The 27,475-nt window shown below is 41.9% G+C and overlaps 2 protein-coding genes across 2 annotated transcripts in view; one reads left to right on the top strand and one right to left on the bottom strand.

The window, feature by feature from the left end:
• Positions 1 to 811: 811 nt before the first annotated feature.
• On the top strand, positions 812 to 8,997 carry mysm1 (Myb-like, SWIRM and MPN domains 1). Its single transcript, XM_083940129.1, has 20 exons — positions 812 to 885; positions 2,348 to 2,420; positions 2,496 to 2,566; positions 2,780 to 2,857; positions 3,154 to 3,238; positions 3,352 to 3,450; positions 3,728 to 4,277; positions 4,516 to 4,768; positions 4,852 to 4,982; positions 5,086 to 5,189; positions 5,287 to 5,364; positions 5,480 to 5,562; positions 5,652 to 5,706; positions 5,870 to 5,920; positions 6,070 to 6,144; positions 6,255 to 6,443; positions 6,525 to 6,657; positions 8,029 to 8,134; positions 8,345 to 8,402; positions 8,496 to 8,997. The coding sequence occupies exons 1-20, from the start codon at positions 830 to 832 to the stop codon at positions 8,841 to 8,843; spliced, it is 2,676 nt and encodes an 891-aa protein (XP_083796255.1). The 5' UTR covers positions 812 to 829; the 3' UTR covers positions 8,844 to 8,997.
• Positions 8,998 to 13,677: 4,680 nt separating this feature from the next.
• Positions 13,678 to 27,475, bottom strand: part of gpc1a (glypican 1a) — a 39,600-nt gene continuing 25,802 nt past the window's right edge. The window contains exons 2-10 of the mRNA XM_083940120.1: positions 25,501 to 25,659; positions 23,945 to 24,162; positions 22,685 to 22,858; positions 21,088 to 21,253; positions 20,773 to 20,903; positions 19,304 to 19,441; positions 18,711 to 18,841; positions 16,115 to 16,290; positions 13,678 to 15,347 (exon numbers count right to left, since the gene is read on the bottom strand). Of these exons, the coding sequence (XP_083796246.1) occupies positions 15,166 to 15,347; positions 16,115 to 16,290; positions 18,711 to 18,841; positions 19,304 to 19,441; positions 20,773 to 20,903; positions 21,088 to 21,253; positions 22,685 to 22,858; positions 23,945 to 24,162; positions 25,501 to 25,659 (1,475 nt within the window). The 3' untranslated portion in view covers positions 13,678 to 15,165. The remainder of the gene's footprint in view (positions 15,348 to 16,114; positions 16,291 to 18,710; positions 18,842 to 19,303; positions 19,442 to 20,772; positions 20,904 to 21,087; positions 21,254 to 22,684; positions 22,859 to 23,944; positions 24,163 to 25,500; positions 25,660 to 27,475) is intronic.

The following is a 27,475-nucleotide window of genomic DNA, read 5'->3' as shown; positions in this document are numbered from 1 at the left end:
TTAAATGTAATTTTTAAATGTAGAAATGAGATTAACATAAAACGTACAAAAACAGTAGAACAGAAAGGAATGAAGACCAAAAAAAAACAAAGAATTTTTAAACACAGCACCCCAAACACCTTCTTATACATCCAGAATACCTGTAACGTGATTTCAGAGATATACAGAAAAAAAAAATAAAAATAAAAATAAATTATCTTACCAAAAAATTGGATCAAGGGATATTTGTGTGTTTTAAAGCAATTATATTATTTGCAAGTACTATCTTGTGTTATTTATAATATTTGGAATGAAAGTAATGTCCATTACATAGACTGTATCATTTATATATTATATATAAATATATATATTTATATTTAATGCATTTATAGTCTATGGTCCATTATCAAGAACAGTAGCAAGTGTTACGTACAGGGTCAATTTGGCCTCAGAAAAAAAAAAAACAATTTGAAACATTTTAAAATATTTTTATTGTAAAAGAGACAAAAATAATAATAATATTAATACTATTAATAATAATAGGGATTAAATAATTAAAATGATCAAAGTATGTGTACAGGACAATGAAAAAATATAATCAGGTCAATTTGAGGTTTTCCCAACTGTCCCATAAAAGTAGGAAACACCATTAAATATATATAAAAATGATGCCAACCATGTATTTATAGATGTTAAACATTGACTCTGAAGATCACAGGAGCGGGCAGCGGAGAGCAGCACATGCTTCCTCCCACCAGCAGGTGTCGCTGTGAGCAGAGCGGGGCGCTGTTTCACTGTTGCACCGCTTCACCGCTTCACTCTCTTCCGTTGTTTACGTTCGTCCAACAACATGGAGGACGAGGTGGATGTTGATATCGAAGGAGACGAGTTTGACAGCAGTATTAGGTGAGAATAGTCACTCTTTCTGGTTATTTGACGTTCACACAGTCTGTTGGTCGTGTGTGCTGTAGTGTACACTAGTTTACGGTGACTTGTTATTCGTTTTTAGTCCCACAGTTCTCTGTACTCGTGTGTGTCAGAGGGGAGGTAGATATGGAAACCAAGAAGGGGCGCGATTCGTCTCATTTCTCCGGCGTTTCAAGCATGAAAACCCCGTTTGAATCGCCACCAGACACTAAAAATTACCCGGTGGTGGGAGGAAGCATGTACTGCTCTCACCTGCTCGCTCCTGTTATCTTTAGGGTCGATTAGAACTGCGGTCACGTCAAAAAGCCATGTCAAGCCAGCCGCCACTTAATATCTGTTGCGTGTCTATTACTGCACTTTGACACTGGGAGGGATTTTGAATCTAATTTGTTATGAAACCGACTAGAATAATAGTCAGGATCAATGTGAACAGGAATGAATTCATTCTTGAATACCAGGAAATTATCCATTCGCCAGTATGTACTTACTTACTTATAGACCGTAAGTGCACTAATAGACGCGCAACAGACACTAAGCGGCGGTTGGCTGACGTGACCGCAGTCAATTAGACCCCATTCAATGTTTAACGTCTCTAAATACATGGGTGACGTCATTTTGCTTTATATTTAATGGCTTTTCCTTTTTTTATGGGACAGTTGGGAAAAACCTCATATTGACATGATTTTTTCATCATTCATCTTCATTTTTTAATATTTTCATTGTCCTGTAAACATACTTGTCGCATCGGTGTTCCTTTTTCTCAATTTTTATTATTATTATTATTATTATTATTATTATTATTATTACTATTGTTATTATTGTTATTATTATTATTATTATTATTGTTGTCTCTTTTACAATAAAAATCTTTTAAATGTTTCAAATAGTTTGTTTTTCCTGAGGTCAAATTGACCCTGTACGTGCTACTGTTAGACTGTATAAATGCATTAAATATATATATATATATATATATATATATATACACATTTATAATATGTAAATGAAACAGTCTATGTAATGGACACTACTTTCATTCCAAATATTATAAATAACACAAGATAGTACTTACAAATGATATAATCGCTTTAAAACACACACAAAAACCCCTCGATCCAATTTTATCGGTAAGATAATTTATTTATTTTTATTTTTTCTGTATATTTCCGAAGTCACGTTAAAGGTATTCCTGATGTATAAGAAGGTGTTTGGGGTGCTGTGTTTAATTTAAAATGTTATTTAGGTAATCAAGAAATACACAAAGAGTACCTGGCATAAAAACTTGAGTAACAACTTTGATTATGATCATTTTCTGGATGTTTAAATTGCTGGGCTCAGATTGACCCTAAGAATAAATGGTGTTCCCTTCCCACGTTTTATAGACTTGCTTTTTTTGGATGCTGTTTATATTTTAATTTGTTTATATATTTCCTGTCTGTTGCAGTGAGCTGGACGGAGCAGGTTTAGTCCAGGAGCGGTTCATACAGTCTGCGTGGAAGAGCAGCGCAGGGATACTGGTATGAGTTCATTATCGTCCTTCAACTGACTCCTGTCTGTGTGACTCTTAACGCTTGTGTTGACTCTTTGTGCAGCCATGGGAGCTGGACAGCACCATCAGCCCGGAGAACAGAGAGGTGATCGAGAGGATGCTGCTGGAGGAACAGTATCCTTTTAACTAACCTCAAATGCATCACCAACTTTGGAGATTTAGATTCTGTCATGGCTGCACTGTGTTCAGCAGCTTAAGTGCAAACTGCAGAGGTACTAAGTGTTTTCTGTTTGAAGTCCGTTGAGATAATACACATTAGATTTGTTCAGCTACATAGTGTGGAGCACACTTAGTAATAACTGTATTGGTCCTGAACCATACTTGTAGATACTACCTGACAGGTGGAGAGGGGATTCCTGAACATATTTGGGAAAGTGATGTCAACAACGAGCCCAAAGTGAAGAAGTAAGTCAATCCTTCCTCCAGCATTCAAGGTGGAGTCAGTGATTCTGGAGAATAATCTGTGATTGGCGGATCAGTGCAGGGTAAACTGGTGTACAGCAGCCCTGAAGCAGTTTGGGGGTGCATTGCTCAAGGGCACCTCTCCAGCTGCCAGTTCACACTCGATATTATATAAGTCTCCACAGTCAGATCTGCTGCCGCCTGCAATGGATCAGAATCGCTGCCTGCACCTCTCACATAAGCAGAATACACCTCATGTTATTGCCATTCATGTCACACTTTGTCATCTGTGTGTTCAGGTCTCCAGCCAAGACCTCGGCCTCTTCCTCAGGCTCCTCTTCCCGTTGGTCCAAACAGGAGAAAGACTTGTTTGAGGAAGGACTGGTGAGCTTCCCTTGTCTCTGGGCAGCATGTCTGTTAAACATTTAATACTTGTTGTATCACTTTGTGAGCATATTGTTTAAAATGCACGTTTGCTATGGTGTGTTTTGGTGCAGGCTCAGTTTGGTCGAAGGTGGACTAACATTTCCAAGTTGGTGGGTAGCCGTTCCGTTCTTCAGGTCAAGAGCTATGCCAGACAATACTTTAAACACAAGGTGAGACTTTCCTTTACTTTGTACTCGTGTTATGTTGTCACCTTAGCAGGTTTCTAAACAGTGTCCAGAACAGAAGTGCTGGAAATACTTTAAGTATTTCTGATTCTGATTCTGATTCTTACTTTCCAATCACAGAAAAATGCAATTCTTGAAAAAAAATCTCCAAACGTCGAAAGTTTTTGATACCAAATTACAGCATGGACTTTTCCTCAGCTTGTGAGATAGCACAAAGAATGAATAAATCTCTTATGTCGTCTGTGACGTGTATTTGTTTCAGGCTAAATCAGAACCCACAGCTGCAGCTCCCTCTGCAGGTCCTGTTCTGCACCTACAGCCTCCTCAGCCCACCTCCGGTCATATGTCCACTCTGACAAACACGGTCCGCATAGAGAAGCTTTCTGATGAAGAGAATGAGGAGGTAGACATCACTGATGACCTGAGAGATGATGGAAACGATGATGATGATGGTGATGATCATAAACCGCAGGCTGTTCTCAAAACTGACTTCTGTGAGCTCACTGAGGTCCAGTCAGACACAGAGGAGCAGAAAGAGGCAGGTCTGACAGAGACAAGGGACCAACCCAGCCACTCCTCGCTGTCTCCACAAAACCCTCAACCCTCGTCTTCCCTCCCTCCCTCAGAGAAGACTGGTGTGTCTGGGCTGGACGAGAAAGGCAATGAGAGAGTATCATTCCCTCCAATAACCCTTCAAACACAGGCACAGAGCGACTCGATGCAAATGACTGATGAGAACGAAGGCCAGAGCTCCGAGTATGACAGCTCAGCACAGACTGGTCAACTGGAAGAGGCCTGTAGTGTCGGCACAGGTAAGACTAGCACCCATTTGTTTCTATTAGACTTTCTAATATAACCTGTCATTTAATTTTTCATTCATTAATTTTCTAATATTTATTACAGAGCAGGCTAATAGATATGCATATCCATATGAATGTCTTAGTGTGTAGCAAAAAAAGATGAATGAGACACCGACTGTGCGGCCACTTTTCAGGATGATGTCCCTTCTTCCTCGAGGGAAGTTACACTGTGGTCGTTTTTGCTTCCCAGATTCTGCTGATCAAACTGAACAGAGTCCAGCTGATAGACCAGAAGAAGACCAGGAGGAGGAGGAGGAGGAGGAGGAGGGGGAGGATGAGGATGAGGAAGAGGAGGAGCTCAAAGCGCCTGAGCAGGAAATAGAGATGGACATGGAGAGCATCACTGAGGAGGAGAAACAAGCTATCCCAGAGTTCTTTGAGGGACGACCATCCAAGACCCCTGAAAGATACCTGAAGATCCGAAACTACATCCTGGATCAATGGTAAAACTCAATATACGTTTGGTAACATCTTTCATGACAACACCAGATGAGAAGACGCGCTTATTACTTCTGTCGTTCACCAGGCTGAGGAGCAAGCCCAAGTACCTGAACAAGACGTCGGTCCGCCCTGGACTGAAGAACTGCGGAGATGTAAACTGCATTGGGAGAGTACACACCTACCTAGAGCTCATTGGAGCCATCAACTATAACTGCGGTAACTTTGCTGAGCCTTTGGCGGCATTCTTCTGTTCTTTTTTAAAAATGTAAAAAATAACTGGCTTCCCATCTCATTTGGATCTGTGCCTCTTCTCTCACAGAGCAAGCGGTCTATAATCGCCCAAAGGTGGTGGACCGCTCCAAGCATAAGGAAGGCAAAGATGTGCTTGAGGCTTACCAGCTCGCCCAGAGACTGCAGAGTATGGTAGGTACCTATAAACTCCTAACTCCTCACCTCATGCATCTGAACTATGAGTTTACTGAACCTTCAGCTAATTGTGCTGATTGGCTGCACGTTTTAGCGGACCAGGAAGCGGCGTGTGCGGGACATATGGGGAAACTGGTGTGACTCTAAAGATTTGGAGGGACAGACGTATGAGGTTTGAACACTCTGAGACACACACACACACTGCAATTGTTCATCAAAGCGTTGATCACTGGGTGAATTCACATCTCGTAGATTTACTGAAACTGTGTTGGTGGTGTGTTTATCAGCATCTCAGTGCTGAGGAACTCGCGCTGCGGAGAAAAGAGATGAAGATGCAGCCTAAACCCGGCAAGATCTCCAGATTCAGGGGGTGAGCGAGATGGATTTACACAGTGCTCAATTTCTGACAGCCTTGTAATTACAGATTTACATGTGTGTATCTACTTCCACTGCTTGTAGGTCTTTTGATCCCTTCCAGTTGATTCCCTGCAGGTCTTTTGGAGAGGATGTACAGGTCAGTGGCCGTTTATCCCATCATTCAATCGTCAGTATCGAGGTGTCTATTGCAAAATGTGAATTTCACTATTTATTTAATCTGAGGTCATGTATACATAACTTTCATAATCATGCTTTTTAAAGTTGTATAAGTAAAAGTACTTCTTTGCTGTTCTCCCCAGGAACCATTCCAGGTTATTGTGTGCGCAGAGACTCTTCTCATAATGGACATGGTATGCTATACACACTGACACGTTAAGAGTTAATCAGCTTGAAAAAAGTTTCTTCAGTGTGTTGCACTATGAATTTATTACAATCTGAAACATTCCCATCTATTGTCCCATTAATGTATTGTATATTAACGCAAAATTGTGATTGTCAGCATGCCCATGTGTCAAGAGGGGAAGTCATCGGCCTGCTAGGTGGAACTTTCAGCGAAGAAGAGAGAGTATTAAAGGTAGGAGAAGGAGTGAAAACAATGTGGACGATAAAGATAGAAGATTATTTAACATATAAAGTTTTTTGACATTTGTATTTAGTGACAAAAGAATATGTGCGTCTTTGTAGATCTGTGCAGCAGAGCCATGCAACAGCGTGAGTACAGGTTTGCAGTGTGAGATGGACCCGGTGTCTCAGACGCAGGCCTGTGACGTGCTATCGTCTCTGGGCTTCAGTGTGGTGGGCTGGTACCACTCACATCCCACCTTCCACCCCAACCCTTCGATACGAGACATAAACACACAGGACCAGTTCCAGGTGAGATGACTGGATGAGAGAAGCCAAGCCGGAGTTTATGTGAACATGCCAACTGATTCCCTTTTGTCCTGATCGTTCCAGAGTTATTTCTCACGCGGCGGAGCCCCCTTCATCGGGATGATAGTGAGCCCATATGACCCAGCCAATCCCTCCCCCCACTCCCAAACTACCTGTCTGTTGGTGAGAAAGAGCCAGGAACCTTCAGGCCCACAGAGTAAGTCAAGAGCGGGTCGTCCTCCATTAGAGAGATCTGCGGTTCGATCCCCGGTCCACATGTCGAAGTGTCCTTGGGCAAGACACTGAATGGCCCCAAATTGCACCCCTTCTGCGCATGGGTGTGTACATGTGGTTATATTAGATGGTATGTAGATGTCCACTGCCATCAGTGTGAATGTCTGTGTGAATGAGTGAATGTGACAGTAGTGTGAAAGAGCCTTGAGTAGTCAGAAGACTAGAAAGGAGCTATACAAGTTCAAGTCCATTTACCAGTCCATTACACACACACGCAGAAAGACTTGATACGAACAGTTGCAGGTCAGTACACGCAGTAGCACAGTTAATCCTCTGAGTGTCTGGCCCAATCTCAATCTCCTCTCTGAACCTTGAATCGTCACAGACTTAATCTTAGAGATAGGCAGTTTATTTTTTTATGATGTTGGGCAAAAATAAATAATAATCTTTCATCATATTGTACATATTTGAGACACAGACTTCTGCACCTCCCCTTGGCTCTGTTTTCAGGCTTTATGAAATTGGGTCCCAGACAGGAGACTTCGGTCAATCACAGGTCATTTCAGAGAGAGAGAGAGAGCTGCAGGAAGAGGCGTCACTCTGCTGCAAAATCTGGCGTTTTTTCCTTTTTCTTTTTACCTACTGCGGCTTTAACTGATGTCCCCTGGAAAGTGTTTGAGTGTGAGCGGATGAAAGGGCTCAGAATGGGAAATAAACAAGGACGGGACAGAACTTTGTGGTGTCATATAACGTTACCCTGAAGACACCAAAATTGAGGGTATGGGGCTTTTTATTTGACCTTCTTTACAGCCAAGGAACATTTGGACATCTAGGCTTTTAAATGAAAAAAGCTTCCCCTGGTAACCCTCTGTTTAATGTCACAACACTGAATTGTGGGTAATTCCCTCGAGCAAAGTCTGCAGAAATGTGGTCTTAAGTCTAGTGTTCAGAAAAGGCCTCAAAATGTCTGCCAGAGAGTGGCGTGGCAACAATTAATCAACTAATCGATAAGTCAACTGAAAAATAATCCCCAACCAGTTTGTTAATTGATTAATTGACAATTTTTCATGCGAAATGGCGGAAATTGTTCTATTCAGCCTCTCAAATATATTCCTCTGTTCTTATAATATTTGTGGGTTTTTGGAGTGACAAAAACAAAACAAGACATTTAAAGACATCAGCTTGGACTTTGAGAAACTGCGATGCACATTTTCTGACGTTACTTGAGAAAATAATCATTAGTTGCATCTTCAGTGGGACAGCCCTAAGCCTTCACAGACTCACTGTAAACGTGCCTCAAAGTCTGTGAATGTCAAGACTGAGTCATGACCTCCTTCTCTGTTCCTCCCCTCAGAGCTGCCCTACAGATTCGACTTCCTGTCATCACAAGACATCCCAGACTGGGAGCAGACGCTGAGAAGAGCTCAGTGGATCATCCACAAGTACTGTCAGACACCTGGGTGAGTGAGAAACAAGACTGTAGTGGTTGTCCACTCACACACACACACACACACACACACTCCCTGCACACACACACACACACACACACACACACACACACACACACACACTCACATTCACACTGATGCTGCATATTTGTGATTTGAACAATTTGTTTGTAAAACTTGATGCTTGAGTATCTAAATTGTGCTTTTTCCCACTCTTGATAGGAGTGTGCCGATGGAGAGATTTTTCCGGAAAGACTCCCATCTCACCTGTCTGGAGAAGGTCAGTCCAGAAGATCAGTCTACCTCTCTGTTCGCACATCGCTTCTACTCTTTTGTTGTCTCGTGACCTCTTCCATCCATCACCTCCCTGCAGATGCTGTCGTCTCTGGCCAGGTACCTGGATCCCCTGCCCGAAGAGGAGGGAGACCCCTTCCTCATCCAGATCCAGGCTCTTTTCCAGTCAGACTTTATCGCCAAGCAGCAACCGTGTGACGAGGAAGAGGGGGAATCTTCACCCAGACCAGTGGACTCAGATGACTTTGGTTTTGATCAGCTGATGGGCGAGGAGAGGCCCCAGGAGGGAGGGGGAGACTCTGACCCGGATTGCGGCAGAGCTTCAGACAGCAGTGACCAGCCCACAGACACAAGCTCAGAGACAAACAGCAGCACGGTTCTACATCTGGGCTCTGTGTTGTCCACTGAACATGACTATTTACTCTGATGGACCGTATATCTCATCTAACTCTCATGAAAAGTACAACCTTTTTATGCAAATACAGTGAGGTTTTTTGTCAGTATTATCAACGTAGACATTTTAGTTTTGTGCTTTTAACCAAAAACTAGGAGGAGAAAAAGAGAGAGTTTGTTATAAGGGGGGAAAGCGTTTCACTTTCTCAGTTCTGTAAGTTTCTTTTAAACATCAAATAAATCTATTTTCATATTTTGTTTGTCTTGTTTGATATCATTTTTGGGGAATCGCTTGATGTATAGAATATTTGTTATAGTGCTGTTATTGCATAACATCACAGTTTAAACTTTGTTTCACGTCCATGTAAGAGAACGTCAAGAAGTCCTTTCAGTTTAATGAAATGCTTGCTTCCATGGCAACAAGATTACAATAGTTAAACTGTGACTGTTGACTTTAACCTATAGGAGCCGCCTACTTAAGGTGACCAGATTTGTGATATAAAAACCAGGGATATTTTCTCATATTTGCTCAGTGATAGAGTGGGTTGTCCTTCATTCGAGAGATCGGCAGTTCAATCTCACCTGGTTCACATGTCAAAGTGTCCCTGGGCAAGGAACTGAACCCTGACTTGCTCCCCGTGCTGCGCATGTGTGTGTAAATGTGGTGTGAATGGTTACATTAGATTAGATGGTATGTAGATGTCCACTGCCATCAGTGTGAATGTCTGTGTGAATGAGTGAATGTGACAAACACTGTGAAAGTGCCTTGAGTAGTCAAAAGACTAGAAAGGCGTTACAAATTCGTGAAGCGTTCCTTATTTTTGGGGCGGCAGTAGCTCAGTCCATAAGTGACTTGGCTGGGAACCGAAGGGTGGCTGGTTCAAGTCCCTCTGTGGACCATGAATAGAGCATGGACTGGTGGCTGGAGAGGTGCCAGTTCATCTCCTGGGCACTGCCGAGGTGCTGTTGAGCAAGGCACCGAGCCCCCAACTGCTCGGGGCGCTGGTCACTGGCAGCCTCGCTCTAACATCTCTCCTTAATTGCATGTATAGGTCCTGGTTGTGCATGTGTGTATTTCGGGCCTGTGTGTAACATGTATAATAATAAGAGTGAAAAAACTGAATTTCCCTGTGTGGGATAAAAATAAAGTAATTCTTCTTCTTCTTCTATAAGTACAAGTCCATTTAACATTTATAAAGTTCCAAATGACCAAGATCTTCAACAGGGGGAGTGCGACCCCTAGTGGTTCTGAGCGACCCTCAGAGCTACTGCAGGAGGGCCATCAAAGTATTGTTTGATATGTTTGATATGAAGTGTTTTTCAATAATTAAAACGTCTGAAAATAGACATGGACATGAATTCAGCATGTTATGTAAAGCCCCTGAACACCTACACGGGTGTTTTCAGTTATTCCTGCTGATTAGACCTCTGCTCTGGGAATTTATGACGTCATAATGTCCGTCTACCACTAAGGATGATAAAGTTTTACTTTGTCCCGCCCTAACAGGTGAAACAAAGCTAACAGGAGACTCGGGAACATGTCAATCACAGTAGACACACCCAACCAGTCCTGAGAAGAGGTCTAATCAACCAGGTTAACTGAAAACACCTGTGTTTCACCTATGGGTGTTCAGGGGCTTTAGGATACATCAGCCTATTCAGAACAAAACATTTAATTTACACAACATAAGGCAGCCAGTAACATAAAAAAACATAATCTTAAAAATATATTAATATGTCTAATTATTTTTAATAGCTTTGTATTGTATCCATCATAAAAAGATATAGGCTGTGACTTTTTCAACATATTTTACTATGAATTATATTTTTACATAATATACTACGACCTTTTTTGACATATTATACTAAGACTTTTCTCTGTAATTTTTAAACATACTATACTATGACTTTTTTAATGAAAATGTTTAACATATTAAACTGTGACTTTTTAAACTTTTTTCTCATCCAGTCATCTTTTTTTTTCGACATATAATATAACGACCTTTTCCTGCATATTATACTAAGAATTATTTTTATACGTAATATACTACGACCTATTTTGACATATTATACCATGACTTTTTTCTGAAATGTTTCAACACATAATTCTATGATTTTTTTTAAACTTTTTTCGACATATTATACACCTTTTTTTAATGAAAATGTTCAAGATACTATGCTATTTCTTTTAAAAAACTTTTTTCAACATACTTTTTTACATGACTTACTGACTTTTTTTTTTTTTTTTTTTTACATTTTTCAACATAATATACTATGACTTTTTATGACATTTTTTGACATACTGTGCTATGACTTTTTTTAAATGACTTTTTTCGAATTATTTTACTATGACTTTTTTTTTACATGCAGGTGTTAGGTGAATTGATTACTCTAAATTGGCTCTAGGTGTGTGAATGTTTGCTTTTCTGACTTTTGTTTTTTACATTTATTATAATTAAAACATTTTTTAGAAAACTGTGACTTTAAAAAAGTGAATACTCAGATACATTTCAGCCCCTAAAGGCAATTTCCTCTTAAAGTTTCTGCCCTGCCCCGTCTGCTACGACACTTACCTATCTCTTTCACTGTTTGCATAAAGGGAAACGCTGCTCAACAGCAGGACGGTACACATCAATGCAGTTTTCCGACCCAGACAGTCCCATTTTCTCTCTCAACATATTTCACTTAGAAATAGCTTTCATGAGACTGCACCATTTACCACTACGCCAACAACAACCGCCTTTATTCAGTAACTACTGCATCCTTGTACACAAAGACCTCTCTCAAAGAGTTGTATACTTTAAATGTCTGTGTGAGAGGCAGACAAAGGGAGGGAGGTGCTTCCTATCTGAAAGTCAGCCGTTAAAGGCATTTGAAATCTTTCAGGGCAACACATTAGCACTGGGTCTGTTTCTTTAAAACCACAGGAAATCGATTCTAGACCTTATGTTTGAGCTGTCTCCAGAGGTTAAGTTACGTTTCTTAAATTTGTGCAGCAAGAGCGGTGGCACATTTTGTTTCGACCAACTCTCACCCGGGGGATTTAAAATAGGTAGTCACGGAGAGACAGCTGAGCTCAGAGTGTCGATAAATCTTCTTTTATGTCTAGACGAGTAAAATCAACAATGTGGTAGACTGCGGCTGCAACACGTGTCCCCTTCTGCCCCAACATCTCAGTGAAACTCGGTTCAGATCGTACCTTTACTTCCACATCATTCACAATTACACAACAAGACACATTTCAGGAAAGACACGTGATGTAGAAAAGGTCAGATGGATGTTCGGATCGGGTCCTCTGATGTTGAGAAATGAAACATGAGGCCGGTAACACTGAAACGTTGAAGACCCCCCCCCCCCCCCCCATTATTTAAATACAGGAACTTGTAGTGAACTCTTTGTGTGTGTGCCTGCTGCTCTGCTTCATTCTGTTGTATGCATCAGACAGACGTATATGTTTATTTATAGCTGTAGTGCAGCTGGAGAGTTGAGGTTTTCTAGAAAACAAGCAAAATCAGGGACTGAGTCATGACTTAGTCCGGTGGCCACAGAGCATCAGGCACAGTGTGAGGATGGGAACAACGGGTGCTTGGTCGTACCGTATCTCTGTGGCTAATGGATGGATTCCTTGATACACGTTTGAAAAGAAATGAACAGAGAGGCCTTGACGTTAAAGGAGTACTCCATTGATTTAGTATTGCACTTCCATAAAGTTTGGTGGACTTTTAGACAGTCGTTGCTAGTCTGTGATGCTGTAGTTGGACAAAGTGGTGCTTTGAGCTTTCAGCATATTAACATGCTCGTCATGACGATACTAACATACTGCATGATGCACTTTCATCGTTTTAGTTTCACTTAAGTTTAAGTACAGATGAGGTTGATGGGAATAGCATTATTTGTGCTGGTATTTATTTGGTCAAGTGGAAAGTTAAGGGATCACCAAAGTGATAAGAATAAATCCTGTGTGCACCACATTTCATCGCAATGCATCCAATCCTTCCCTCACCCTTCCCCAAGCATGTAGGAGAACCTACAGGGGCTTTCAGGTTACATAAACAGGTGAGAGCCCTCTCGAGAGCAAGTGTTTGGTTGATCCATTCTGGGCTACTGCAGAAACATGGCAGTGCAACATGGAAGATGACCCGCTCACGAAGGGCTCGTTCTATGGTAACGGTTACACAACGATTCTTCGTTTCAGGTGATTATACACTAATGAAAACATAACTATACATGTTATATATTTCATTTCTGCCAATAGATCCTCCTAAATCCTACACAATAAACTATGGTTCAGAAATAAGGGAATGACGGGAGGCCATAAAATCATTGTCTCTGCCCCTGGGTTCCCAGACGTTCAGCCACACCATAACTTCATTCGACCCCATTAACACTTGCTAACTGAGTTTTGCATGTAAAGTTATGAATATTTTTTTCCCCTTCTGTATTATTTGAGTTTGAGTAATTGGAGTCCTTGGGTCCGGGAAAGGTAGCCAAAGTTCACTAAAAATGATTTATAATTGTGTTTACATTTCTATTTTACATTCGCTACCTGTCATTGTACTAAGCTGGAAATCTACCAAGCTATTTTTTTTTTTGCTGCAGTATCAGAGATTTCCTTTTAGTCTTTTAGTCCCTTGTGTGAGTCAAGCTCCGTACACATCCTACATTTGCTGTGATGCAACTCAAAAGCATCCTTTTGTCAGACTCCCTGCCTGGTGAACACCCACGTCTCTCAAACTCGATGCCCCCAATTTTAAACACAGGCTTTCTGTTAAAGAAAGTTTCAGCCTCCAATCCTGAGCTGATGGTTTCCACTAAACTCTAGGAAGCTCCACCCAGAGCCACAGAAGACATTACACAATTTTGGCCTTCATGTGTAGAATCGGTGCGGCGCCCCTTTTAAATGCAGCTTCTTATTCATGGATACTAATCAGTAATAATAAAAAAACAAAAAACAAAATGTACATGTCAAAATCCACTGCAACAATCAACAGTTTAATGAATGAGATGTGTGATTAAATACACAAAATCAGCTGAATACACAACCCCGGTGTGTGTAAATGTGTGTATGTGCAAGAGACTGTACCAGTACAATAGTGTAGACTGAAAGAAAGGCATGCCGAGTAAATGATAATCACCAGGCATCACACATATTATCCTGTACTGTGTACCTTAGTTTTTTTGTGATACAGTTTGTTTACTTGAACATTATGCAGTTACCAAACCCTGCGAAAGGGTTGCCAGTCGCATCGTACTCGGGGCGATGACTGCTGTCTAAAAAAGTGTTCAGTGTGAAGTGCTTTGGTTTGACCTACTGTGTATCAGCCACCGTGTTGCTTCTAAGACTTTCTAAGTTCCTTGACGCAGGTGTGCGTTCAACAAGGAGTCCTCTCTGGCCTTGCTGCGTCGTGAAATGTTCTCTGTGGGGATTTTTGTGGTTATTGAAACCCAGAAGAGTCAGAATTACGTGCAGACGTCTGTATTTACTGCAGGAAGAAATGACAGGACTTAAGGAAACTGCGCGTCTGTGCTCGTTTACAAGTGCTTTGATGAGACTGTTTCATTACAGAGCTGTTAAAAAGCTGGTTATTTCCCTTTTTTCTTTGAAATGGTTGGGTACACGGTCAATCACAACTTCACATACATCTTAGGAATGTGATGATTTATCTGTAATATTTTAAACAAATCCTACCGAGTGTATCCGTTTATGCCAACACACACCAAAACATCTGGACGACTACATCACAGATTATGGGGAGGGGGGGTTATACTGTACATTCAAGGCTCAATATGGTGCCAGTCTTTGAGATAATGTACACAAACATTTACAACTTACACAATGTTTGTTAAGGTAGACGACCTCGACTCGACTTGAAAGACTAAATCAAATCAAATATCCTTGTTGAACGCAGCACAAATCGGCGCACAGAAAGAAAATGTTTCACTGAACTGTGCCGCCTGGACACCGGAGCTACATGGACCTGATGGAGTGTCGGTAAATCCTCGATATCCTCATCATTTTCTTCATCATCGACAGCCATCATTCTCTCTTCTGCGCCCTCCTCATCTCCATCTTCTTCCAACAATCCATTGAAACCAGCTCAACAAACTGAATCACATCCAAAATAAGACATTAAAACTGAGCAAAACTAAAGAAAAGAACATTGTCACTGTCAAGTTTTTGCTCATCTTGGTAAAAAAAAAAAAGAAGGCGTCCATTCATTCCCCAAGATGTCTTTTTTCATTTTTTTGGCAAATTGACATTCTGATCTCCCCCACCCACCAAACCCCTTTTTGTCCGTCCCGTGGTTCAGCCCTCTTCTAGACTTCAGAGTCTGACCGGAGGCAGCGGCGGTGCATCATCGCTGAAGCAGCAGGGCGGCCATTGGGAGAAGGAGTGGGAGGCCACAGAGACAGGTTTGAGACGTGGCTGCGCCTCTGACTCGGTTGTTGTCTGGTGAGTAGGCGTACAATCCCGGTCTGCTCCGAGAACACTGACCACCTACGCACATCCCGCTTCCTGAGCCACTGATGTCGTCACCTGGGGAGATTGTTAGAGAGCGGTGGAAAACACATTTTTAATGGGTAATTTTGCATCACTCTATTTAAAAAAACACACACTTGAGAATGAGATGAGTTTATCTTTATTTGTCAAGAAAGACGTAATCCTTAATCAACGTTATCTCATCAACAGGTTTGTAGCATATCGTACCAAAAGAGCGACGGAAGTGGATTGGGATTGTTATGTTTAGGAAACAAAAGGTGACGATTAGGTTTAGGCATCAAAATGACTTGGTTAGGATTAGAAGAAAGACTGTGATTTGGTTTAGTACTACCGAGACACGAACACCGGTTCCCCAGGGTGAACGTCCTGTGTTTTAGGACCTTTAAGGCCTACACACACACATGCAACCTCATTTTAATAGGTGGAATATACACAAAATAAATGTGGAATACGCACAGATTTTTGTGCATTATTACTTCCCTTTATTACTTGGTTACATCATTACTTTTCATCTGATATTATAGCAACTGGAAATGACAACAGCCAGCTTTAATTGCTCCTGATAAACTCCCACTTCTCAGCCTGTAAGTGTCAAATACTGAGTTGGGACCATTTGACCTTCACTAATGGAATAAATGTCTCAATTGCATTTATTAGTCATTATTCGGGAGCATTTAGTCTGGTTTAACAAAGGAAATCAGACCATTAAATGACACCATGCAGTGACACGAGGGAATGGACCAGGTGTGCCATGTATCAAATATTAACACTAGAAAATACTTTCAGATTAGAAAGGGACCCACTTGCATCCTGGAAGTCCACATCGTTGCCCTCCAGTGCGTTTTTCAGCCTGCTGCTCATGATTTTGAGTTGCATGATCTGCTGCCGGATGGTCATGTCTGGCTTTGTGATGTCAAGCTCCACTTCTGGGTTGTTGATCTGATTGGCCAAGCCGTCACCCATCACCTCTGGGAGGTACCTGGTCGGGGGACAGGAGGGACAGGGGAAGAATGTGGGGCAGCATCATTAGGGGCTGTTCTGGTGTAAAATGAAAATCAGTGTGGGTAGAAATGAGAAGCGCTGGTTCATGAAAAAGTCATTTTTTATAGGAATATTTTTATCACGGTACTTGGAAACACGTGCACTCACTCACTCCATCAATCTGCACAGCTGTGCTCAATTTTGTAAATTAGATTTTTACCTTTTGTGCTGACAGCGTCAGGTCAGCAGTTAGACTGAAGTAAACTAATGCAACTCGCAAAAGGAAACACACACACACATACATGCTTATATGCACTTCTGAGGACCCTCACTGACAAAAGCAATACCACCATTTTTCAGAGGAATGATTACAGCAAGCAAAACCTTTCACAAGAGTGAGAAAACAGTGAGAAAATGTGGACCTGTCCTTTAAAGTGTAGTTCCGGCGCAAAATCCTCCCATGGTCATTTTTGCCACTTACATCAAATAATCTATCGAGACAGCTTTTTTTTCCATGTATGAACTCTTAACGGAGTCGCTAACAGCCGGACGTGGCTAACACTGATTAGCTCGGGGCAGTACAGTGAAGGCTTTAAAACGTCTTTTTTAACCACTAATACTGCTCAAAAAGTGTTTTGAAAGACTTACCAACTGGCCCCTGTACCAGCTCCTCTCATAGTAAAGTCCATTCAAGTGGATTATCAAAGTCAATCCCAAAGGAAGGAGCCCATTGGTGCTTTGATTTATGTGTAGGGACTCTTATCGTGCTACTGCAGAGGTTTGGTGTTATTTTGAGCAGTAATAGTGGTTAAAAAAGACGCTTTAATGCATTCACCATACCGTCCCAAGTTAGCCACGCCAACGTGCGACTATTAGCGACTACCGCATTTCTCTGTTAATAGTTCATACACGAAAAAAACTGTCTAGATGGCTGTTTGATGTATGTAAGTGCTGAAACAGACCATGGGATGATTTTGTGCCGGAATTACACTTTAACTCTAGAAGTGAGAGAGTACAAACACACACACACACACACACACACACACACACACACACACACACACACACACACCATGTGTTCAGCGGTGGGATTTAATTTATGTTTTTAGTTATTAGAGCTGCTTAAATATTCATACGACCCTATTCAAAGCATAGCCTAACAGTATATTCCACCTTCCGCTCTGGGACCTTATTAATGTTATAAATTCGTGTGAGACATTTATTGAGCTCAAGTAATCCATGAGATGTTGCTACAGAGTTTTAAAGTGTTATAAGTCACTCTGTGCCACACAGACACACACGCAAATTTAATAATGACTTAATTTGTCACACATGTCAGCGATTCATCTTCATTTTATGGCCTCTCTAACCTTTCTTTACATCACACACACACACACACACACACACACACACACACACACACACACACACACACACACACACACACACACACACACACACACACACACACACACACAGACACACACACACACACACACACACAAACTATACGTATATATTTCTTGCTTTTTTATTGTCATATTTCTGAGCGTCCTGCACAGCACAAATGTCATCAGTCGGCTGTGATCCAACCACTTTAAAGGATGTGAGGTGTGTGTATGTGTGTGTTTGTATGTGTGGGGGTGCATGACTCCTATGCTGCAGGAGGTGAATCTCCACAGGTTTTTGAATCGCTGTATGTGGAAGAAATGTCAGTTCATAACACCTTTGAATAGATTTCCATTCACCGCTGGTTTCAGTTTGTCTGAAAAGAAATACGTTGTTGCACCTTCTGTTACGACACGAAAGAAACAAACGGCCTTTGACGAGAGGAGAGCTGGTCCGTATCATAGCAACTTTATAAGTCGCCTCCTCTCCTTGCTTTATACTCCTGACCTCAGAAGTCTCTTTTAGATTTTAAGTGCCACAGAACGGTTTTCTTTGTTTCTTTGTTAAAGTTGTGCTGAACAGATTTCAGACCTTGAAATGTGTTTGACTCAACACTCTACCATCCAGTTTTCTATGTGAGGATGGGGGAGTGTTTGGTTTTAAAGCCTGGCTGCAGGAACAGCGTTAAGATCAACATGGATTCAAGGGCTGAAATCAGAAATGCAGAGATCCAGCTCCACGAAGCTCTTCTGAAGTGAAAAGAATGTAACTGAAAAATTCAATGGATTGCCAAAATACATTTTTGATGCAAACCAAAGATGTATCTTAATGTCGTCTGGATTTGAGAGGACTTTTGAGGCCAGGGGCACAACAGTGTGCTCCATTTTGCTACAGTTTCTGGGTTAAATGACACATGCTTCAAAACGGTGTGCAACAGGGTTTGAGAAACATTTTCTCTTGTTTGGTTTGAAGTCACATTTAAACTAAACAAGCTTGTGATTGGTCAGTGACAGCACGTTTCTTCCTCACCTGGCTTTAGTTATGCCATTCCAGCATTTTTCCTGACCAGCGCCTCCTGATGCCAGTTTTCTGCAAAGCGCTACAGGGAGCTGGGTCCAGTACTGCCGCATCTCCCTCAGCTTACTGGACAGATCTGACACCTGAGCACAAAGCCAATATTTATGTTTCACAAGTTAAAGGTGAGTCTCAAATCTATAGAATACAAAACAAGTGATAATGGGTTTTTAAATCACATATAACACCATTTCAAAATGGTTACAGCAACATAAAAGAGCAAAATCCATTGTAATAGATGGATAGCTTTGACAAAGGCAATCAAATCTACAAACCTGGGTCATAGTCTCCTTTTATACACACGCAAAAAAAATCCAGTTCCTAATAACCCTTTTCTCTATCTTCAGTCTCTACATCTTTACCTTGGACACAAAAGAGAAATCTTGCTACGCACTAAAACCATTCACAAGATCACATCAAAACAAGTGGTCATATGTAGACTTCCACACAGCCACATGGGCCCTCGTCTCTATTTCCTGTTTAAATGAATACCTCTCCATCCACAGTTGGACATACGTAAACATATGTACATGTACATGCACACACACCTGCATCTCCAGTCTGAGCCCAGCGGTCGGAGAGGGTTTGTACTCGGATGCTGTCAGGGAGCCGCTCTTCTTCCTCTGCTCATGAAGGGCGGGACTTCCTGTTCCTGGTTCTCCAGGGGTTCCACATGTTTGGTACACCTACACACAGACACACATTAGCACTGACGCACTAGAGGCTGTGAACTGTGAAGGTAAACATCTAAATGAAATGGTTAGTCTGTATTGCAACATGTGAGAAATAAAACAAGCCACTAGATGTCACTCCCCCCTTCTCTCTCTCTCTCTCTCTCTCTCTCTCTCTCTCTCTCTCTCTCTCTCTCTCTCTCTCTCTCTCTCTCTCTCTCTCTCTCTCTCTCTCTCTTAATCTCTTCTTTTCTCCTTATTGATTTGCAGCTTCTGATGCTTATGGTTGTTCTTCACATTTTATCTTTCTTTGTTACTGGAAATATAATTTGAAAATGAAGCGGCCGAAATGGGTTTTTTCAGGAGGGTGGCTGGAGTCTCCCTTAGAGAGAGGGTGAGAAGTTCAGCCATCTGTGAGGAACTCGGAGTAGAAGAGTCCTTTGGGTTGAAAGGAGCCAGTTGAGGTGGTTCAGGCATCTAGTAAGGATGAACCCTGGGCGCCTCCCTAGGGAGGTGTTCCAGGCACGTCCAGCTGGGAGGAGGCCTCGGGGAAGACCCAGGGCCAGGTGGAGAGATTATATCTCTGCACTGGCCTGGGAACGCCTCGGGATCCCCCAGTTAGAGAGTTAATGTGGCCCGGGAAAGGGAAGTTTGGGGGTCCCCTGCTAGAGCTGCTGCCCCCACGACTTGCCCCGGATAAGCGGTTGAAGATGAGATGAGATGAGATAACATGAGATGAAAATGTTCAAACTGTGAGGATGTTCAGGTTGCCTAACTAGATTAACTCCTCGACCTATGAGCTCATTGCTATTGCCTTCTATATGCATGGAAATATTACATATATACTTGATTTTATGTCAAAGTCAATGTAAACAGACATTAGTTCACTGCTATATTCATGTTGTGAATGTCGAGTACAGCTTCTTTAACACAGCTTGAAAATAAATTGCACTTAACAAAATGTTAGAAAATAACAGCTTGGCTTTGAAACCAAGGCCAAGACTGTTTATAGCTGCACTCACAGCGTGTCCAATAAAAGAACATTGATATATACATCAGTAAAATTATGATAGGGTGGTAATTTAATATTGCCGCCTAGCCTTATTATAGTTGAGCCCGTTGCTGCTGGAGCACATTGTTGAGCTTGAAGTTGAGCAATCCTTGAGGATAGTATTTTCAATTTTGCAGCCTCTTAATGATATTTTACCTTGGAACAATCTGATGAAAAGGTGAACAGACAAATAATTCTAAGGATGCATGATTGCAGATGTAAGCTGGCATCTGACGGGACATAAAATGCACCCAGGGAAATTTAGTAAGTGACGAGACAAAGAGAGACGTCTTACTTTCGCTGTGAATGCGTCCATGTTTTCCTGCAGGAAGTGGACGGCCTCATAGATTCGAGCCGGGATGGAGGAGAGAACCACATCGAGACTGGGCTCCGTGCTGAAACTGGAGACAACCTGGATCATGGTGTCTGAGTGGAGGAAGAGAAGAATTGTTTTGGGTAAACTCAGAAACAGTTTTTTAGGGGCACATCACTTGATTTTACACCCAAGCCACTAAATCCCAGTTTACCAGGAGTTATCAGCCTCATAAGAAACATCTGGATTATCTCTAGCTTTACTCTACAACGTCTTACTTTGGGCTCTGAATCTCACCTATGAGGTTCTGCCACTCAGGGTCCAGGTCAGCTTGGTTGGCCAGGCAGCCCTTCATGACGTTGGAACAGTAGCTGGAGCAGGGTTTGACAGAGGCCATGCCGCGACAGTGGGGGCAATAAACCAGCTTCATCAGGGCCTTCTTACACTCTGGACTCAGATGAACCTAGGGAGGTTTGACAGCACAGTTAGCATCCCAAACCTCAGGGCCAGTAGTGACATTTCAGCGGGATATTTCATATTGTAAGTTTATAAGTTTATTTTACTAGATCCTGCTTCTTCCTTTCACCCTTGAGTGCACTGTTGTGGGAAATGTATTTGTGTCTTAATGGAGTATTTTGCTTGTTTAGCTCATCTTCTCTCCTCTTCAACAGGGAATTCACTCCATGAGGGCCATGCTTGACAGAGTACAACCACTCAAGCAGAGGGCGGTATTGCAACATTATAAGTGACACAACCTCGACAAGAAAGCAGTGATGGCCCTTCTTGTCTTTATACAGTACAGTACATGGTTTCCGTTACACTGTCAGCTTCTCATTATGTAGCAAGACATGAAAGGAGTCCAGTTCCACAGGGGTGGGGGTAGGTAGTAAAGGGACCACACTCTAGTATGTTTGCACGATATAAATTACATTTTTTCTGACTGTTTTGCAACGCATGCTGTACAGTTTTAGGTATTATAGTGCATTTATTTCTGTGCAGTATGAAAACCACTCCACAGACTTGTGTATAATCCATCACTGTCGACATCAAGCCTGAATTAATTTGTGTCAATATTACATTATCGGCATGTGGTAATGTGGTTTAAGTGCTGAGTGCAAAGTCTGCACTCATAACGATAATGTAGCTCTGACAAAATGAATTCAGACACGACGTTCACTGTGACTCAAGGTAGTTTCCAGAGTGCGGTCCGATTATTACATCAATTGGAAATGCATTCAAATTTCTAAAGTACACTGGAACATTTTGCAAAATGATTAACTGTGATGTAAAGCGCTGAATATGGGAGCTTTGGAAAATAAGTTAAACGTGAAAAATCCCCGGTATAGAAATCCGCACAGTAAGTCTACCTTATAGGACATGAATAGCAAAAGAAGGGTGTAAAAAAGTCTTGTTGTTGCGACTATATGAGCTACGTCAAACATTCACAATAGCCTTTTCACAACCATTCATAAACAATCACATCAGACACTGCATGTGTGATTGTTGTGGAAAACTGCACGAGAGCTGAAAAAACACTTTCACACTCGTAATTTCACAACACTGTTGTCATGCGTCGTAATGAGAGCTTTGTTCTCATGGCAGACTCTGACGCTTGATTTTTGATGATCTTTGTGTTTTTCATTTTAAGGGTGGAGATGTTTTCTCTGACAGTCAGGGTGTGACTGACAACCACGCATCCTTCATATCAGCTTTCCTGGGACTCAGCCCAGCAGACCTTAGTCATTCTCCCTCTCTCTCTTACAGACACACGATTTTCTCTCACTGGCACTTAATCTTGAACTCTCAGTTTCTCTCACACCAACAACTCATTCTGTCTCTCTGTGTCAGACTCACACACTCACACACTCACACACTCACACACTCACACACTCACCTGTGAGACCTTCCTGACCACCTCTCCGCTGACTATCAGCCCCTGGACAAACGACCTGGCTGTGACAAAAGCGCGGATCAGTTTCGCCTTCATGTCCCGTGGGACGTCTCCAAATGGCCTCAGCGTCTCCTGTTGCTTAGCAACACATTCAAGGTAGTCCTCTGACAGACTGACCTGCCAGACAGGAGAGAAGGTACAGGGAATAAAAAAAGTAGATTTATATTAGTGGGGGTTATAAGAGATTTAAAAATGCTTCCACTCCAGCATTTTACAGGTAGAACATAAATCAGCTCTGGTTATGCATGTTAGAGTGATAATAGATGTAAAATATTGGAGGTGATACATCTCAAAATGGAAATGTTTCTTCTGTATTTGAGCCAGGACAGAAGCAGGGGCTGAAGAGAGGCTGTTCAGTCAGCAGCTGAATGGATCAGCAGAACTAGTTCACAAAATCCTTCAGTCGTGTCGATTCAAGTTTCCCATATTTCCATTTGGAAATCTTTTGGTAGTTATTGATATGATTGTTATCAGGGTATTATCAGTCAGAAATACAAATGAGACATAACAAATGCCATAACGTGACCTAGCCTAAGTTGATATGATGTCATAGAAATGGATAAAAATGATCATATACTAACTCAAATTTTGAAAAAAAAAAAGTGACATATTATATAATATTAATATAATAATAATATAAAAAGGTGACACTTGAATGGTGAATGTCACTTGAAGATTGCGGATTCGTTTTTTAACATCACACTTTTTATTTCCGCTCAGTTCAATGAGATTGACAGACTGAACTCCACCGGGCAACTTTACAGTCACAACCTTTAAGCTCCATTACCCAGAATACAACAGTGCATACAGCTCAGGACTGGGTTCTCTGCATAATAATGTTAGAAAATGTCGACCTGGAACCCAGATTTTGGTTTAAAAAAAATTGTGAGTCATGTTTCCCAACAGCAGTGTATGCAGGATTTCATTTGTTCAGCGTTATTGTTCAACTCCTGCTTTCCTACACCCGGTAATTCTGCTTATAGGCATCCTCCAGTGTGGTGGAATCAACCTTTTGTTTCATATAGACTATTTATTCATCAAATAACCAGAAAACATGTTATATCATCATACTTTATATATTGATATCGAGATATAAAATGTATAATGTAAAACTATTTCTGTTATTATCTTTTTATCATTCTGTGCACAAGTCTCTCATTTCAAATGTTTCAAACAGTCTTCTAGTTTAACTTCTTCACTCACGTCTGTGGGAGCGGAGACTTTAAAGGTGCGCTCCAGGAGGCGGGACCAGAACTCAGACAGGGTTTCGTCCAGGTTGAGAGCGGATCCCCGGTAGTACTGTCGCAGGTCGGTGTAGAGATCTCCATAGAGACGAGTGTTCTGGGAGTACAGAGGGCCAAGCGGAGACAGCACCTCCTGGAGGGAGCGCTCAGAGCGACCGTGCAGCTCAGTGAAGTATGCTGGAGGAAGGACAATAGACAAAGAAAAGATAGAAGGAGAAAGGGAGGAGAGGACGGAGGGATGAGCCGAGTACACAGAGAAACATTTGCAATTTCTGTCCACCTGACTGATGCAAGTCCAGTATTCACCAACTCCTGAGAAAAATATTTGTCTGTTTAGCTGCTCCACGATGTTCACTGCTACCTTTGTTTATGTGTTCTTTGGTGCAGGGCAGGTAGGGGGTTTATCAGAGCTGCCTTTTTTATCAGAGGGTATTTTTATCGTACAGAAAATGATCCAATAACTAGCGATTGAAATACGTCTGAAGACAAAGAATGAATAAGGAATCATCAGGCCAATAATATCAATTTCATTTCTGCCCATTCATTTAACGTTTCCTTGAAAGTTTCTTTGCAGCCAGATGGACACAAAGTGATAGAGAGGTCAAACAGAGCGAACACGGGAGGCAGCTCGCTGTCTCTACAGTATATTGGTGTGTGCCTATCCCTCCTGCTTCAAAGACTGTGGAACAGTGCCAGTCTGCTCTAACCACAACCAGATGGGCAGCCACATTACTGCTACTGAGGTGGCCTGCTGTCTTGAGACTAATAATACTGTCCTCCTCCTCCTCCTCCTCCTCCTCCCCCGAGCCCTCCTCCTGCTCTTTTTGCTTCTGATTTCTTTCTTTTTATTTTGACTCACTGTTTCGACTCTTCTAATGACACATTCGTCACTTGCTGCATTTGTCTGTCTCCCTGTCGTTAGTGCGGCATTTCTCACTCTCTCCTTCTTTTCCTCCTCCATCCCTCTCTTTCTCTGATGTGCAGTGATCTGCAGCCTCGGCTCCTCAGTGGGTCAACTGCTCATTAGCTGAACCAGCCACTGCCCTGGGGGACACCCCTCTGTTTGTGTGTGTGTGTGTGTGTGTGTGTGTGTGTGTGTGTGTGTGTGTGTGTGTGTGTGTGTGTGTGTGTGTGTGTGTGTGTGTGTGTGTGTGTGTGTGTGTGTGTGTGTGTGTGTGTGTGTGTGTGTGTGTGTGCCCCTTCGAGATCAGGGGATCGGCTTATCACGTTTCATTGTGTCTGGCTGACTCTGCTCTCATTATAACACCCAGTCAGGGGTCCCCTTGACGCACAGGACACAAACACATCCTCCCTCGCACACGCACACACCATCGCTACTGAAGCAGCGGTATTGAGCGCTGAGCACAGTCAGAGCTACTACTAAACACAAATTCACAAATACACAACATACTAATGTCAAACTCCTCTGGGCCCACTGCTGGAGCTTTGGTGTTGAGCTCAGCCACTAATGAGCATCAGCAAACACACACATACACAAACACACACCCTACTTACTGTCGAAGCTCCTGTGGAGAGCATTGAAGGCAGACTGCAGCGACCTGCCAGCCTCTCTGATCAGCCCCTCCGTCTCTCGGGTGCTCAGACCGGCCAGGTTCTCCTCCATGGTGCTGGTACAACAAGTTGGACCCTGAGGACACATCCTCAGATGCTCACCTGGCGGGTGGGGAAGATACAGAGTCAGCGTTAATTAATGTCATTGTTTAATAAATGAATTGACATAATATCATAATTGAATATACCAGCTCTTTTACATGTCCATTCACCACCAAATCAACAGCGGACAATAAATTGAGGTTAGAGTATTTGAAAATGCAGGTCTATAGTTTTTATTAAGTAAGAATTTGAGTGCCTGTCACACTGCATGAATTATTTATTTGAATCCTTTTATATAAAGTCACTGACCAGAAAAGAACTCTGTACAGGAAATACACTACACTCGATTTATAAATAGCAACCATGTTTGTTTTCCAGCTGTGTCTGTTTTCTACACTCACTTACAGTGTACTGTTGAAGCTGTAGCTGAATGTCTGTACACCGGTTTTAGGACAGTGCTGTTATGAGTCCACCGAGGGTCACTGACAAACACTCTGCAGGGACGTTTCTAAGGGGTGACCTAGTAACAGACCCTCGGGAGGATCTTTAAGAAGCTGTAGCAGGCTAGAGTGGTATCATAACAAACTAGATGATCTAAGGGATCCAGTAGTACCAACCATGTCATGTTAGCTTGTTGAGAACAAGGCTTAATACTGCTCCAGACATGCCCACTTTATGATAACCCCATGCAGCGTGGTGGGAAAATACAAATTTTTCTTCATGCATTATAAATATGTGAATTTGGCCTATTAAAAAATGGTGTATTTGAATATTTCTGCATACTGAGTCCCTGGTCCCTAAACAATCTTAAATTGCATAATCCTTCAGAACGTTTAGGTAAGAGGTAGGTCTGGTAATATAAGAGGTTATTCTGACGTGTATGTGTGTACGCACATAATTGAAATAACATAAGATAAACTTTATTGTCCCAGATTACAGCTGCACATAAACAACGTACACAGTGACAGGACCAACAACACAACTATGAACACAATAGAGCTGACATAATTCTACAGAATGTCATGAGATAGGTTAGTTGGATATTGCACATTGTACTCATTAAACATAGACTTGTAAGGCACATGATCAAACAAGAAAACAAAGGTAGAATAAATAATGCTGCCTAAAAGATTTTAGTTAAACCTATAGGAAAAAAATCTTCATGCCACCCCAGAATAAGTCAGTGCCCCACTTTGATACTTCCAGTTTATAAACAAGTCTGGATATGCCACTGTCACTTTGAAATTCATTGTATAAATATTAATTTCATTAATAAACTTTATTCTGCCTTTAAAGCATGTCGGTTTTACTTGCAGGTCTGAGTTCTTCCAGAGACGTTTGTTGCATGTTTACCCTCATTTCCTGTTCCCTCTCCAGTGGTGAAACAACTACTGAGATGTTTTCCTTCAGTAAAGGTAACAATACTCGAATAAAATACTTCGACAGGAGGCAGGGGTCGAACCACCAACCCTGCAATTACTGTGTCTGTCTTAATCTTGAAAATATAAAAATGTAGGAGGCCAGAAAATTGCTTGCCTTCGACATCTTTTGCTATTCTTCAGGGTATACTCCCCCGGGGAAGAGTAAAAATAAAGATCTTTTTCACCCACCCACCCACCCACACACACACACACACACACACACTCACCCACACCCACACACACACGCACACACTGCCAGACAGCCTTGAAAGCAGTCTGCAACATCAGTCTCTTGATAGACTGGTTGTGTGTGTGCCCACGTCTGAAAAGGTTAAGGGTGAGTAAGTACCCCACAGCTGTGTGCATCACTGCTCCCCTTCTTCTACATCGGTCCTTGGTTTTTTGTGTGTGTGTGTGTGTGTGTGTGTGTGTGGGTGTGTGTGGGTGTGTGTGTG

This window comes from Echiichthys vipera, assembly GCF_963691815.1.
Source record: "Echiichthys vipera genome assembly, chromosome: 3".
Taxonomy (NCBI): domain Eukaryota; kingdom Metazoa; phylum Chordata; class Actinopteri; order Perciformes; family Trachinidae; genus Echiichthys; species Echiichthys vipera.
The sequence above is the reverse complement of the archived record's forward strand: the minus strand, read 5'-3'. Positions and strand labels throughout refer to the sequence as shown.